Source organism: Nerophis ophidion, linkage group LG07 (assembly GCF_033978795.1).
Source record: "Nerophis ophidion isolate RoL-2023_Sa linkage group LG07, RoL_Noph_v1.0, whole genome shotgun sequence".
NCBI classification, from domain to species: domain Eukaryota; kingdom Metazoa; phylum Chordata; class Actinopteri; order Syngnathiformes; family Syngnathidae; genus Nerophis; species Nerophis ophidion.
Genome location: NC_084617.1, coordinates 62,587,912 through 62,603,642, shown reverse-complemented (window position 1 = coordinate 62,603,642; position 15,731 = coordinate 62,587,912). Strand labels below are relative to the sequence as shown.

Genomic DNA, 15,731 nt, shown 5'->3' with positions numbered 1-15,731 from the left:
ATGCTGAAAGGTACATACAGGTTTTGGAACAACATATGCTGCCATCGAAGCACCGTCTTTTTCATGGATGCCCCTGCTTATTTCAGCAAGACAATGTCAAACACATTCAGCACGTGTTACAACAGCGTGGCTTCGTAAAAAAAGAGTGCGGGTACTTTCCTGGCCCGCCTGCAGTCCAGACCTGTCTCCCATTGAAAATGTGTGGCGCATTATGAAGCGTAAAATAGGACAGCGGAGACCTCGGACTGTTGAGTGACTGAAGCTCTACATAAAACAAGAATGGGAAAGAATTCCACTTTCAAAGCTTCAACAATTAGTTTCCTCAGTTCCCAAATGTTTATTGAGTGTTGTTAAAAGAAAAGGTGATGTAACACAGTAGTGAACATGCCCTTTCCCAACTACTTTGACACGTATTGCAGCCATTAAATTCTAAATTAATTATTATTTGCAAAAAATAAATAAAGTTTATGAGTTTGAACATCAAAATATCTTGTCTTTGTAGTGCCTTCAATTGAATATGGGTTTAAAAGGATTTGCAAATCATTGTATTCCGTTTATATTTACATCTAACACAGTGGTTCTTAACCTGGGTTCGATCGAACCCTAAGGGTTTGGTGAGTCGGGCTTAGGGGTTCGGTGGAGGTCAAGACACACCTGACTCATTGAATAAATAAAAACTTCTCCCTGTCGGCGTATTGCGGATACGGCAACAGCAGAAGTCACACTGATTTGCAGGTGTGATTTGTTGTGATGCACTGTGTTGGTTTTTTTGTTCTTTGAACAAGGTGATGTTCATGCACGGTTCATTTTGTGCATCGGTAAAAAAAACATCGTAACACGTAACTTATGGGGAACATATTCACCATTTATTAGTTGCCTATTAAAAGGCAAATTTGTAACATATTGGCTGTTAATTAGTCATTCTTAAGTAATTATTAATGCTTATCTGGTATGGCCTTATTATAACCCTAACCCTCTAATCCTAACCAAATAACTCTAAATGAAGTCTTTGTTACTTAGAATATGTTCCCCTAGTGTCCAAAAAACTCAAAATTAAGTCTTTGTTACTTAGAATATGTTCCCCATACTAAAGTGTTACCATTAACATATAACTTTGTCTTGAATTTAAAAAAAAAACATCATTTTATTTTTCACTAAAGAAGGGTTCGGTGAATGCTCATATGAAACTGGTGGGGTTCAGAACCACTTATCTAACACAATTTCCCAACTTATATGTAAACAGGTTTTGTATACATGTATATGTATGTATATATATATATATATATATATATATATATATATATATATATATATATATATATACACACACACACACAATTCAAATGAGTACAGTGTTGTGATACTTTGTGTAATGACCTTTGATTGATATGGTTTCATCAGTTTTGCTCTGATTGGACAATTCTTAAACTATGCGGCAGGCCAAATTTAAATTCCGCAGCAGGCCATTTTAAATCACCTGGCAAGGTACTTTAAACTATGTGGTGGGTCAATTAAAACTATGTGACGAGCCATTTCAAATTATACGGCAGGCTCCGTATTTATTACCATGAATTGATTTACATGGATCACGACTTAAATAAGTTGAAAAACTTATTCGGGTGTTACCATTTAGCGGTCAATTGTAAGGAATATGTAATGAACCGTGCAATCTACTAATAAAAGTTTAAATCAATCAATCCAAAAGGTCTTTCTTTTTAATGAATGCTAACTCATAAATAAACGTAAATAAAAGTCAGTTCACTATGGAGTCAATGGGAGGTACTTATTTCCACAGGTAAAGCCCTCTTAAAAATCATCCAAAAAACACCAACAATACTCTATTTACATTTTGTGATCTGAATATTAAACAAGTATTGGTGATGTTCTTATTTTAAGGGCTACCACACACCCACGCACACACATACACACATTACACACCTATTTTACCATAATGTAAAAGGTTATCATATTCCACTCTCCTTTCTTTTCCGCTCCTCTTTAGCTCCTTTCTTTTGTTATTCAAGTATTCAATCAATCAATCAATCAATCAATGTTTATTTTTATAGCCCTAAATCACAAGTGTCTCAAAGGGCTGCACAAACCACAACAACATCCTCGGTAGAGCCAACATAAGGGCAAGGAAAACTCACCCCAATGGGACGTTGGTGACAGTGACAAAGGTGAGAAACCTTGGAGAGGACCGCATATGTGGGCACCCCCAGGGGACCGAAAGCAATGGATGTTGAGCGGGTCTAACATGATATTGTGAAAGTCCAATCCAGCGTTATTACTCTCTACTCTAAATCACCATAAATGATTCCCGGGCGCGGCACCGCTGCTGCCCACTGCTCCCCTCACCTCCCAGGGGGTGATCAAGGGTGATGCGTCAAATGCAGAGAATAATTTCGCCACATCTAGTATGTGTGTGACAATCATTGGTACTTTAACTTAACTTTACTTTACTCATTAGTTTTCTTTTGCATAATTTTTGGTATCATATTTGTATACTTGCTGATGATATTCTATTGTTGTTGTTTTTGTTGTTGCTGTCCGTTTTATTTCCCTTCTCGTCCATGCAATTTCCCTCTAGATACAGTTTACAAACTAGAAATTCCTGATGTAAAAAGGTAAAAAATTATTTTGTCGAAGTTCTGTCAAGCAGCCCAACCAGTAAGCCGCACCTTCAAACTCTTCAGCAAAAAAACTAAACAACGCGGACCTCTGGCTGGTGAACTGTCATTGGCAACGAGTGCAGTAGTGTGTTTTATGTATGTTTTAATTGGATAGTCTTGTTGACAGAGAATCTGTCACCTGTATGGACAAGGTGTCACATCCCCGTGCTGAAGTGATGCAGGATGTGTCACAGTTGCTTGTCACTCGGATGACAACAGGCTGACAGCAACACTTTTCTCACACTGACACACCCGTGGTTCTCCTTCTTCCGTGTTGGCAAGCATGAAAGAGGCTTTAATTGAGATGAAAATTAAGCTAATTATATGTCTTACTGTACATCAGGTACTACCAGGAATGACGACGACGCCCTGATAAAAGTGATGATGTCATTGAAGTGCATCAGAAAAGAACGCTGTAGTTCACAATTGTACCAGCAACAATACAAAAGGTATCATGCAGTCTCAAGTATACTCAATCTTGTCATTCAATTATTCGCAAACCCAGCATGGAACATTTCACTCAACAAAGAAAACACAGCACAGCAATTTGGAACAAGAATGACATGACAGAAGAAATGTACAAATAAATTCAATCTGTCTGTGGCAGTATCGAAGAAAGCTACACTATATTGCCAAAAGTATTTGGCCACCCATCCAAATGATCAGAATCAGGTGTCCTAAATCATTTGGCCCGGCCACAGGTGTATAAAGTCAAGCTCTTTGTGAAATAATGGGCCGCTCTCAGGAGCTCGGTGATTTCCAGCATGGAACTGTCATAGGATGCCACCTGTGCAACAAATCCAGTCGTGAAATTTCCTCGCTCCTAAAGATTCCAAAGTCAACTGTCGGCTTTATTATGAAAAAATTGAATAGTTTGGGAACAACAGCAACTCAGCCACTAAGTGGTAGGCCACGTAAACTGACAGAGGGTTTATCTGAGAAATTATGGTGCGGGGTTGATTTTCAGGAGTTGGGCTTGGCCCCTTAGTTCCAGTGAAAGGAACTTTGAATGCTCTAGGACAGTGGTTCTCAAATGGGGGTACGCGTACCCCTGGGGGTACTTGAATGTATGCCAAGGGGTACGTGAGATTTTTTTACAAATATTCTAAAAATAGCAACAATTCAAAAATCATTTATAAATGTATTTATTGAATAATACTTCGACAAAATATGAATGTAAGTTCATGAACTGTGAAAAAAAAAATACAACAATGCAATATTCAGTGTTGACAGCTAGATTTTTTGTGGACATGTTCCATAAATGTTGATGTTAAAGATGCCTTTTTTTGTGAAGAAATGTTTAGAATTAAGTTGATGAATCCAGATGGATCTCTATTCCGATCCCCAAAGAGGGCACTTTAAGTTGATGATTACTTCTATGTGTAGAAATCTTATTTTTATAATTGAATCACTTGTTTATTTTTCAACAAGTTTTTAGTTATTTTTATATCTTTTTTTTCCAAATAGTTCAAGAAAGAACATTACAATTGAGCAATATTTTGCACTGTTATACAATTTAATAAATCAGAAACTGATGACATAGTGCTGTGTCTTTACTTCTTTATCTCTTTTTTTCAACCAAAAATGCTTTGCTCTGATTAGGGGGTACTTGAATTTACAAATTTTTCACAGGGGGTACATCACTGAAAAAAAGGTTGAGAACCACTGCTCTAGGATACCAAAACATTTTGGACAAATCCATGCTTCCAACCTCGTGGGAACAGTTTGGAACGGGCTCCTTCCTCTTCCAACATGACTGTGCACCAGTGCACAAAGAAAGGTCCATAAAAACATGGATGACAGAGTCTGGTGTGGATGAACTTGACTGGCCTGCACAGAGTCCTGACCTGAACCCGATAGAACACCTTTGGGATGAATTAGAACGGAGGCCTTCTTGACAAACAGTGTGTGACTTCACCAGTGCGCTTTTGGAAGGATGGTGGAAAATTCCTATAAACACACTCCACAACCTTGTGGACAGCCTTACCAGAAGAGTTGAAGCTGTAATAGCTGCAAAAGGTGGACCGACGTCATATTAAACCCTATGTTCCTTGACTGCACTTAAATGTAGAATATATGTAGAATATATTTATACTATTCATATATTGTATATTATATATATATGTTATATATTATTTTTTATTATTATTGTATATTGTGAGCGAACTGTGGTGCTGAATTTTCCCCAGGGATCAACAAAGTACTTTCCATTATATTTTATTCTATGAGTTAGGAATGGGATGGCACTTCAAGTTCATATGTCAGTCAAGGTCGGTGGCCAAATACTTAGCGTATGTACAAATTTCACTTTTGCATCTCATTGTCCATAACTGTAGCGCATTAAAGAACTCCTCAATTTAAAAAACAAAAAACAAAACAGAGACAGACGTATTATAGGTTTTAAAATCAGGGGGAGGCTTAACCCCCAGGAGATGCATTCATAATAATACAATCATAATTATGTATTATTATGATTGATTTTATCCACTGATGATAATCGTACATGAATCAGCTAATCTCCACTTTACACTCTGAAATAAAAGACAATTTGGCAGACTTATAGTCATATCTAAAGTAATAAGGACAGGTTGTATAATTATTGGAAGTCATTTTATAGTCACTTTGTATTGAATTTGAGATGTTTATATGTAAACAAAACAATATTCTTCATGGGTGTTATTTTAAATATGTTAATCTTTAGAAATTCAAACACCTGGTTAATGTTATTACATATGATTTAAAAAATGGCTTTTAGACCAAATTCCTGCTATAATTATTTTTTTAGTGAACGTGTGTGTGTGGGGGCAGTAATGTTTTGGGTTTAGGGCGGGGGTTCCCAAATGCGGGGGGGGCCACATTGGGTTAAAAAAAATTGGCCGCAGGCCGATGGGAAAATGCATTTTTAATAATTTGCCTGAGCGGCTAGGAGAAACCGAACGTAACGAGTGGTAGAAAATTGATTAGAAAGGACAGATTTAAAAAACAAAAAAAAAAGTTATCCATCGTCCATTTTTTACTGTTTGTCCCGTTTAGGGTCGCGGGGGGTGCCTATCTCAGCTGCATTCGGGCAGAAGGCGGTGTACACCCTGGACAAGTCGCCACCTCATTACAGAGCCAACACAATAATTATTAAAATGAAAAATAATGATAATTATTATTTTATTTTTTAAACTTTGGACTTCCCGCGGGGCGTAGTTTGGGGACCCTTTGGTTTACAGTAGGGTGTGATGATGGGGCCCCATCAGGAATCTTGTGTATAGGGCCCCAGAGTGAGCAACTAAACTATAATCTGGTTTATTTACAGTGTGTAAAGCAGATTTTTCTTAAATGTGCACTGTCCTACAAAAAAAGTAGTTGGTAAAAGGTTTATTTTTAAGGCCAAAAATAGATATTCACTTAGTATTACTTTCTTTAAAACCTTTATTCTGTATTTTTTAACTTTAGAAAGATACACGATTGACAACGATAATGATGCCAAAAAACATGAAAAAAGATGGGAAATCCCTTAAAGGCTTATTAGGAAAATGTAATAATGTTTATAGATATGCAACAACAACAACATATATGCTATCTGTGGTTGTGGTACCTATTTTTGAGTGTACAAAATGAAGGTGTGTGTTTAGTCCGACTTGGACATAATATGGACTATACACAAAAGCTTTTTATGAAAATTTAATTGTGTTTGTAAATTATATGCAATCTGTTGTTTCCCTAATTTTGTTGTTGTTGTTGTTGTTGTTGTTGTACATGGATGAGGGTGTTAGTTGCTGAGCCCGACTTGGACATTATCTGGACTGGACCTGGTTTTAAAAACCTTTAGACAAGTATAATTTCATTAACAACCTGGTCTGGTAAAGATAAGGTCCTTTTTTTATTTTATAAATAAAATAAAATAAGATAAATAAAAAAACAAAAAAAAATGTCTTGGTTGAGGGGGCGGGGTTTGGTGCTAGCGGGGGTGTATAATGTAGCTCGGAAGAGTTAGGAATGCATGGGATTCTGGGTATTTGTTCTGTTGTGTTTATGTTGTTTTACAATGCGGATGTTCTCCCAAAATGTGTTTGTCATTCTTGTTTGGTGTGGGTTCACAGTGTGGCGCATATTAGTAAGAGTGTTTGAGTTGTTTATATCACAACTCTCAGTGTGACCTGTATGGCTGTTGAGCAAGTATGCACTTACGTGTGTCAACAGGGGCTGCATACTACATGCGACAGACTGGCACGCAGATAGCATGGTGTAAAGGCGGGCACGACGACAAGTTTTTCAGGACTGTAAAGGCATGTACGCCCTCAATATTGTCGACCGGATGAAAATCGGAGAATGTTGGCCCTGGGTAATTTCTAGGAGAGGCATTAAACTCTGTAAATCTCTTGGGATAATCGCGGGGGTCGGCAATTATGCAGCTGAGCCACATTAGAGTGGTCAAAGAGCCGCGGGTTGCCGACCCCTGACGTAAAAGATAGTGGTGTTGGTATTGGTGATGGGGCTTCCCGGTGGAAGAGGGGTTAGTGCGTCTGCCTCACAATACGAAGGTCCTGAGTAGTCCTGGGTTCAATCCCGGGCTCGGGATCTTTCTGTGTGAGTTCCCTCCAGGTACTCTAGCTTCTTCCCACCTCCAAAGACATGCACCTGGGGATAGGTTGATTGTGTTGTAAACACAATACCAATGGGAGCCATCCATTTTCTACCGCTTATTCCCTTTCGGGGTCGCGGGGGGCGCTGCCGCCTATCTCAGCTACAATCGGGCGGAAGGCAGGGTACACCCTGGACAAGTCGTCACCTCATCGCAGGGCCAACACAGATAGACAGACAACATTCACACTCACATTCACACACTAGGGCCAATTTAGTGTTGCCAATTAACCTATCCCCAGGTGCATGTCTTTGGAAGCCGGAGTACCCGGAGGGAACCCACGCATTCACGGGGAGAACATGCAAACTCCACACAGAAAGATCCCGAGCCTGGATTTGAACCCAGGACTGCAGGAACTTCGTATTGTGAGGAAGACGCACTAACCCCTCTTCCACCATGAAGCCACCAATGGGAGCAATTTGCAAAATGCGGTTGCGCATTTTGCAAATTTGTATAATGCGCACTTTTTGCAAATTGCTTCCAGCTATATATTTGAATAATGTGTGGTGCACATTTTGCAAATCAATGGGCGCATTTTGCAAATTTGTATAATGCACATTGTGTATAATGCACAATTTTTTGGGCAATTTTGGAAATTGCTTCCAGCTATATATTGATTGGGTTGGATGTTCTGGCTACTAACCCTAATCCTAACCCTAACCCTTGATGCCATCTACGCAGTGTTGGGAGACTGTTTTGCTGTTCTTCTTCCGTTCGATGTAACTCTCTGTGCAGAATCCCGCAAATTCTTCTTCAGTCGTCCTCAAACCATCCAATTTGCACGGTTGCGCCATTTTCAAACAAAATCTCGTCTTAAATCTCGTCTTGCGATATGCAAATTGCTTGCGCACGATGGAAATGACGTATAATTTGCAAAGTGCGCGAGATTTTTGAATTGAATTGAATTATATTTATATAGCGCTTTTCTCAAGTGACTCTAAGCGCTTTACATTGTGAAACCCAATATCTAAGTTACATTTAAAACCAGTGTGGGTGGCACTGGGAGCAGGAGGATAAAGTGCCTTGCCCAAGGACACAACGGCAGTGACTAGGATGGTGCAAGCAGGGATTGAACCTGCAACCCTCAAGTTGCTGGCACGGCCGCTCTACCAACCGAGCTATACCGCCCCCGATTGGTCAAATGCTTACAATTGGCATCGCTAAATTGGTCCTATTGTGTGAATGTGAGTGTGAACCTTGCCTGTCTATCTGTGTTGGCCCTGCGATGAGGTGGCGACTTGTCCAGGGTGTACACCGCCTTCCGCCTGATTGTAGCTGTGAGAGGCGCCAGCGCCCCCCGCAACCGCAAAGGGAATAAGCGGTAGGAAATGGATGGATAGATGGTATTGGTGATACTGGCCCTGTAATTACTTGGTATTGAGTCATACCAAAATGTTTAGTATTTGGTGGAATTTGTGTTTATTTTAATTCTTATCCAAAATGACTCTTCAAAGTGATGCATACAACGTTCCGTGACACGTTTAAACGATTGCATAAGTCACAACGTGTGACTGGAATGTACTACATTTTGTTAAGTCCCTGTCTTTATTTCCTGGTTCAGTGATGCAACGTTCACTCACCTCGGTTACACTTTTAGATCCGTCTAAATCGTTTCGTCATTTTAAGTGTGGTGCATGTCGAAACCAACGTAACGCGTAACCAAAAACATAACAGGTGTAATGTGTTTCAGGGAAATGTTATGCGTTACGTTTTTTTTTTTATTAAAAAAAGCGGTGGTTTTGATAACCGCTGTTTCCGACGTTACGCCTGCGACTTGAACGCAATCCAGTGCACTCTGCCAGCTGGCTGCATGTCGGCGTGATGGGAAGGAGGAGGGAGGAGGGAGGGGGGAGGAGGGGTGAGCTGTGTTCTCCCCAGTCTTGTTCAGCCATGTTAGATTTTTCTGCTTTCCACTAACGATGAGCGAGGAGCCATGGCCTTGTCATTGAGCGGAGACGATGAGGAATATGATTCAGAGTCCGAACAGGTCAGAACAGCTCACGCAACCACTATGGTTTTTTAATGTATTATACAATAATTCAAGCGTAACGCTATATTATGTTTTATTTTATTTTATTTTTTAACGCAGCGTTGTTTTCTCGCAATTAACGATCTATGATCTCTTGCGTTTACCGAATCGCTGGGAGAAATGCGTGGCACTACGATTTATTTTTATTATTTTATAATTTTTTTTGCAGCTTGGTAGTAGTGCTTGTAACGTAATGGCAACCGTTTAGTTGAAAGGGATCCGTTCAAAGCACGGCGTCCTCTGTGGTCACCGTCTATCTGCTGAGCACTGACCCATTTAGCCCTGTCCACCTCCGAAAACAACACAAGTTTGGTGACATAAAAAAAGAGTCACATGTCACAGGCTGCTACTACTTTGTATTGTTGCCTCCATGTGCTTACTACCCCCGTGTTTCGTATTGGAAAAATGATGCAGTTCATTGCACTTCCTTGAGTTGCACGTTGCACTGTTTTTTAAGAAAGGCATCAAGCCAAATGTTTCTCAAAGCCCTGAAAGCAAGGGGCCGTGGAAGGGGGGGAGGGATGGGGAGAGGGAACAATGAAGTGTGGTCTCCTTCTGTTGCATGTACAACATTGGTCCTAACCCAACCAAGTTGACCCCTTGTTTACAACAACACAGTATTGCCTCCCGTGATGCACTGGAAGGAACATGGCTACTGTATCAAACTTCATGTGTTTTTCAACCACAGTCTGGTGTGCCGTGGGAGATTATGTAATATCCCCTAAATATTTTTTGCATACCTTATTTCTTTGAATTGCCGCCGGGGCTCTAATTAATTTAAAACCTCTTCTCACTCTTGCTCTTACAAAGGCATGCGGTAAAAGTAAGCATGCGCAAATTATTTTAAAACCTCTTCTCACTCCGGTTCTCACCAAAGGCATGCAGTAAAAATTTGAGTGTGATGTAAGGTTGCCATCATGAAAAAAAAACAACAACTTAGATTTATATCTTGCTTTTCTATCAATCAATCAAGCATCACAGCTAACGTTACCCATGCTGCTACCTCTCTGCTCAGGGAAGGTGTGTGACGTTGCACGCGTTACAACGTATGTAAGAATCAATCAATCAATGTTTACTTATATAGCCCTAAATCACAAGTGTCTCAAAGGGCTGCACAAACCACTACGACATCCTCGGTAGGCCCACATAAGGGCAAGGAAAACTCACACCCAGTGGGACATCGGTGACAATAATGACCCAGTGGGACGTCGTTGACAATGATGACTATGAGAACCTTGGAGAGGAGGAAAGCAATGGATGTCGAGCGGGTCTAACATGATACTGTGAAAGTTCAATCCATAATGGATCCAACACAGTCGCGAGAGTCCAGTCCAAAGCGGATCCCACACAGCAGCGAGAGTCCCGTTCACAGCGGAGCCAGCAGGAAACCATCCCAAGCGGAGGCGGATCAGCAGAGATGTCCCCAGCCAATACACAGACAAGCAGTACATGGCCACCGGATCGGACCGGAACCCCTCCACAAGGGAGAGTGGGACATAGAAGAAAAAGAAAAGAAACGGCAGCTTGTTTTAAGTCTCTGTGAGAGGGAGAGACGCATGCAGTTTAATGCCCGCAGCTAAAAACAAGTGCGTGAGAACGTTTACTCGAATATCACGATATAGTCATTCTCTTTATATTGCACAGAGACAAACCCACGCTGTATCGCGTATATCGATATCGGCCAGCCCTAGCAGCAGGTAGTTAATTGCTTTGTAGATGCCAGGGTGTACCACGCCTTCCGCCCAAATGCAGCTGAGATAGGCTCCAGCACCCCCAGCGAGCCCAAAAGGGACAAGCGGTAGAAAATGGATGGATGGATGTCGGGAACGACGATGGTGATTTGTTGTGATCGCAATATGCAGGCGACAGCAGGTAAAAAGGTATCTAAGGCCCTTATTTACACTAAACTAAGGTCAAGGCTAGGGCTGGGCGATATGGCCTTTTTTTAATATCTCAATATTTTTTAGGCCATATCGCGATACACGATATATATCTCGATATATTTCCTTGGCCTTGAATTAACACTTGATACATATAATCACAGCAGTATGATGATTTTATGTGTCTACTTTAAAACATTCTTGTTCATACTGCATTAATATATGCTCTTTTTAAACTTTCATGCAGATAAGTAAATCATAACTATGTCAATTGACCAAAACTGTATTTATTAAACTGTTATTAAGCAGTGGCAGAAACATTCATGTCATTTCCAAAACAAAGTGCAAGATTGTCAGAGACATTTTAAGCACCAAAATAAAATGAGTTGCATAATAGGAAATCCAATAGTGTTCGTCCTTCGCTATGTGGTAGGTTACTATGAACGTTATTAAATTCTGTTGTTGACTATTTTTTTCATACGGTGTTGATCCAGAAATGTTTACCTCGGCATTTTGATGGTGTGGGTTTGTGGCACCGAACGGAGATGTTGACATACGGAGTAATCACGCTTCATTCTCTAGCAAGTGATGCCTTTAGCCCACACTCGACAAATTATGGTTGTCTGTTCGAAATATTTCCACTTGAAGCCAAACCACCGCCAGACGGTGGACCCCCTGCTGTTTTTCTTGGGAATTCTTCTTTCATCTGCACCTTCTTTCTCTCGTAATACCACTCGCACGGCTCTGCTAGCATCCCAGCTAACATTGCCCGTGCTGCTACTTCTCTGCTCCGCGAAGGCGTATACGTATGTGACATAAGACGTGTCAGTATGTGACGTATGTAAGAAGGTGTGCTTGTTTGTGAGGAGACTCAGGAAAAAGCGAGAAGAGCCTGTAGTGTAATGCCTGCAGCTAAAAGCAACTGTGTGAGAACGTATACTCGAATGTCAAGATATAGTCATTTTCTATATCGCACAGAGACAAAGCCGCGATATATCGCCCAGCCCTACACCTAACCTTATCCGTGTCCACTCAAAACAATGCCACTGTTTAAGTCCCCTGCCTCCCTTTGTCCGCCGGCGTAACGAGACCTTGTACTCATGCGCGGAAAATGCACACGTTCTAGTCACCTCCAGTGTTTCTTTGTGTGCAATTTGTTAGATTAAATTGATCTGAACATTATCCAGTGTTGTGGTATTTCAATTAACTGGACTCTAGTGTGCTATGGGGTCCTATATTAGTGAATCACACCTGAGTCATCATAAATTAATAACAATTTTATCAGACACATAAACAATGTGATAAAGAACATTTTACATCAATCAAACTAGGGATTACAATATCTAATCAGGACACTCCTTATTTTGCCTTCACCTTCATTGTCCTTTCGTTTTTGGTGACTTTGTATACTCTGGACCCAGACGTTGAGTTCGCGACGTACATGGCGGACAATAACTGATACAGTCTGCTTTGCCAATCCAAATGCATTCGCTGTTTTCTGTAGTTTTTCCTCGACGGCCAGGTAATACAAAACACACGCTACCTTTTCTATCACATCCACGGGAGCTTGCATCGTGTACTCTCCTTCGACAAATGGACAAAGTTTTTCGCTAAGTAGAATCACAGCTGTTATCTTGCCGTCTGAGAAGCGTTGTATCCAAAATAGCTGCAATCGCTTTCTCTTTAGGTATTCAGTGTGATTTACACAAGCGTCTGTGCATGTAGAAGAAGGTGAAACACAGCATGTCTGGATGACTTGCCTCCATCTTTCCAGTGGTTAGCTCCGAGTTACGAAACCGCTTTATTATGAAGCTGGCTGTGGCGCGTTCTGACGACACTTCCTGTGTGGGTCGCGGTCTTTCTGGCGTCACTTCCTCTCAGAACTCGGTTTGTAAATGATCAATGAGTCCATACAAAGCTAAGTGCCGGAGATTCAAGAAATACATGGCGCACTTAACCGTGTAAAAATCTGTCCGAAGAGGGGGACCTTAAACGCTGTTTTAGTGTTGCTAAAACGGGGCTTATGCTAAATATTTATTCTTTTAAGGGGTTAAACAACTTAGTGTAGACATGGCCTACTGCTTAAACCAAAAATAAAAGGTGAGTGCCCCAAGAAAAGGCATTCAAGCTTAGAGAAGGCTATGCAGAACGAAACTAAAACTGAACTGGCTGCAACGTAAACAACAACAGAATGCTGGACGACAGCAAAGACTTACATCGTGTGCAGCAGAGATGGTGTCCACAAAGTACATCAGTACATGACAATAAACAATGTCCACACAAAGAAGGATAAAAACAACTGAAATAGTCTTGATTGCTAAAAACAAAGCTGGTGGGGGTACATGAAACTGCTACAGGAAAATACCAACAAAACAGGAAAGCCCACCAAAATAAGAGTGCAAGACCAGAACTAGAACAAAACACACAGGAAAACACCAAAAAACGCAACATAAGTCACAGAGAGCTATATTGATGCATGGTTGGTTATAGTTTAAAGTCATACCGAACAATTGTGACAACGACTTTTTACTGTCAATATCGGCTGCGGAGTTTAATTTTTTAAAATGTTTTCTGCTGGTGGTGTGCCTTCGGATTTTTTCAATGAAAAAAATGTGTCTTGGCTCAAAAAAGGTTGAAAACAATACAATAGAGCATCCAAGCGGTTTTTACATTCATGTTCCCATTCGTGTTCCCATTCAATGTGTTTTGCAAAATGGATGTAATACCTCTAACAGAAATTCCATTAGCCGCATTCCATACAATGCATGGTTGTGTTTACATCTGTGCACATGTAAGTTTTGAAAATATACATCCATGGAATACAAATGCATCTGCCTGCTTGTAAAAGTGAAAGGAAAATGCTAACTTGCGTAATCGTGATTCATCAAAAATGAATCCGCAACAACCTGATCAAAATGAGTCATCATTTGACAGCATTAATTATGGCTAGAATGTGCAAAAGGCTTCTGCCGACTCAAATCAGGAAAAAAAAGACATGCATTGAGCACTTTAAAGCAAGTTGTTGCATCATCACATATAGAAATCCTTTTTGACACGGGTGTCAAACTAATTTTCACCACGGTCCACGTCGCAGTTAGGTAGGCCATTTGTAACTGGGAAACTATACACATGTATGATCGCTACACAATATAATTGCACAATTGTCCCTTTGATTTGAATATTATTATACTGTGTTAACACACTAACTGACAAATGGCTTTACAATCATAAGTCAAGGTTACAAGCAGATATTTTGAAGTACAGCTATTGTAGATTCAATTAAGATTAATTCCAATTAAAAATTGCTTAGAATAGCTTTTTGCATCAAATAATACTGAGTTAAGAAGAGCTGCAATTGCATGTTGTACAATTGTTTTTCTTTCATAATAGTAACATTTGGTAAAAATGACAAAATGCCTTATTGACACACATTTCCAGGTATTTACGAGCCACATAAAATGAGATGTAGCCCCAGGTCATCTAGTTTGACACCTGTGCTTTTAACTATAACACTTAATTACAGATAAATAGTGTGGTTGTTTAAAACTCATAGTAACAAGCTGGAGTTTTAAGTTAATACTTTTTTTTAATGTATATTTAATTAAGAAGAGTTCCAATGGAAAAAAAATGCTTGCAATAGCTTTTTTGCATCAAATATGAGTTAAGAAGAGCTGCAATTGCATGTGATCCATCCATCTTCATTACTCTTAAAAACGATAAAGTTAAAACTCCAGCTTATTACTGTGTTTTCAGCATCCACACTATTTATCTGCAATAAAGTGTTATAGGTAAAAGTCAAAACTAGATGTTTGGGGGCTACATCTCATTTTATGTGGCCTGCAAATACCTGGAAATGCGTGTCAACAAGGCCTTGTGTCATTTTTGCTAAATGTTACAATTATGAAAAAATAATAATTGAATCTTTGAAGTATCAATTTGATTGATTGATTGATTAATAAAAGTATCAATTTGATTTATTGATTGATTAATAAAAGTACCAATCAATCAATCAATCAAAGATTCAATTATTATTTTTTCATAATTGTAACATTTAGCAAAAATGACACAAGGCCTTGTTGACACGCATTTCCAGGTATTTGCAGGCCACATAAAATGAGATGTAGCCCCCAAACATCTAGTTTTGACTTTTACCTATAACACTTTATTGCAGATAAATAGTGTGGATGCTGAAAACACAGTAATAAGCTGGAGTTTTAACTTTATTGTTTTTAAGAGTAATGAAGATGGATGAATATTTTTGGATAATTGATGTTCATACACAAAAACAGTGTGTCATTTGACCTAATCCGTTGGATACTGTACCGTTGTGCTATTGCATTAAGTTCCATGAGCCTTTTGACCACCTCTCTTTTAAATATATGCTGAAGATAAAATATATAGACCATTCTTGTGCTCATAGACATCCTATCAACGATGTACGGTATATATACAATTGGTCAATGATAGCGCTTTTAATTCTATGGTTATATCGTGATAATGCATGATGACACATCCTA

General features: G+C 39.7%; 2 protein-coding genes across 6 annotated transcripts in view; one reads left to right on the top strand and one right to left on the bottom strand.

Annotated features, from left to right (window-relative positions):
- LOC133556674 (calcium release-activated calcium channel protein 1-like) overlaps positions 1 to 15,731 on the bottom strand; it is a 65,935-nt gene that overhangs the window by 23,099 nt on the left and 27,105 nt on the right. The window lies entirely within an intron of this gene.
- Positions 9,132 to 15,731, top strand: part of kdm2ba (lysine (K)-specific demethylase 2Ba) — a 36,182-nt gene continuing 29,582 nt past the window's right edge. For 4 of the 5 annotated variants that reach the window (XM_061906820.1, XM_061906819.1, XM_061906817.1 and 1 more), the window contains exon 1: positions 9,132 to 9,292. In XM_061906820.1, the coding sequence (XP_061762804.1) occupies positions 9,239 to 9,292 (54 nt within the window). In that variant the 5' untranslated portion in view covers positions 9,132 to 9,238. The remainder of the gene's footprint in view (positions 9,293 to 15,731) is intronic. The other variant, XM_061906816.1, reaches the window with a different exon arrangement.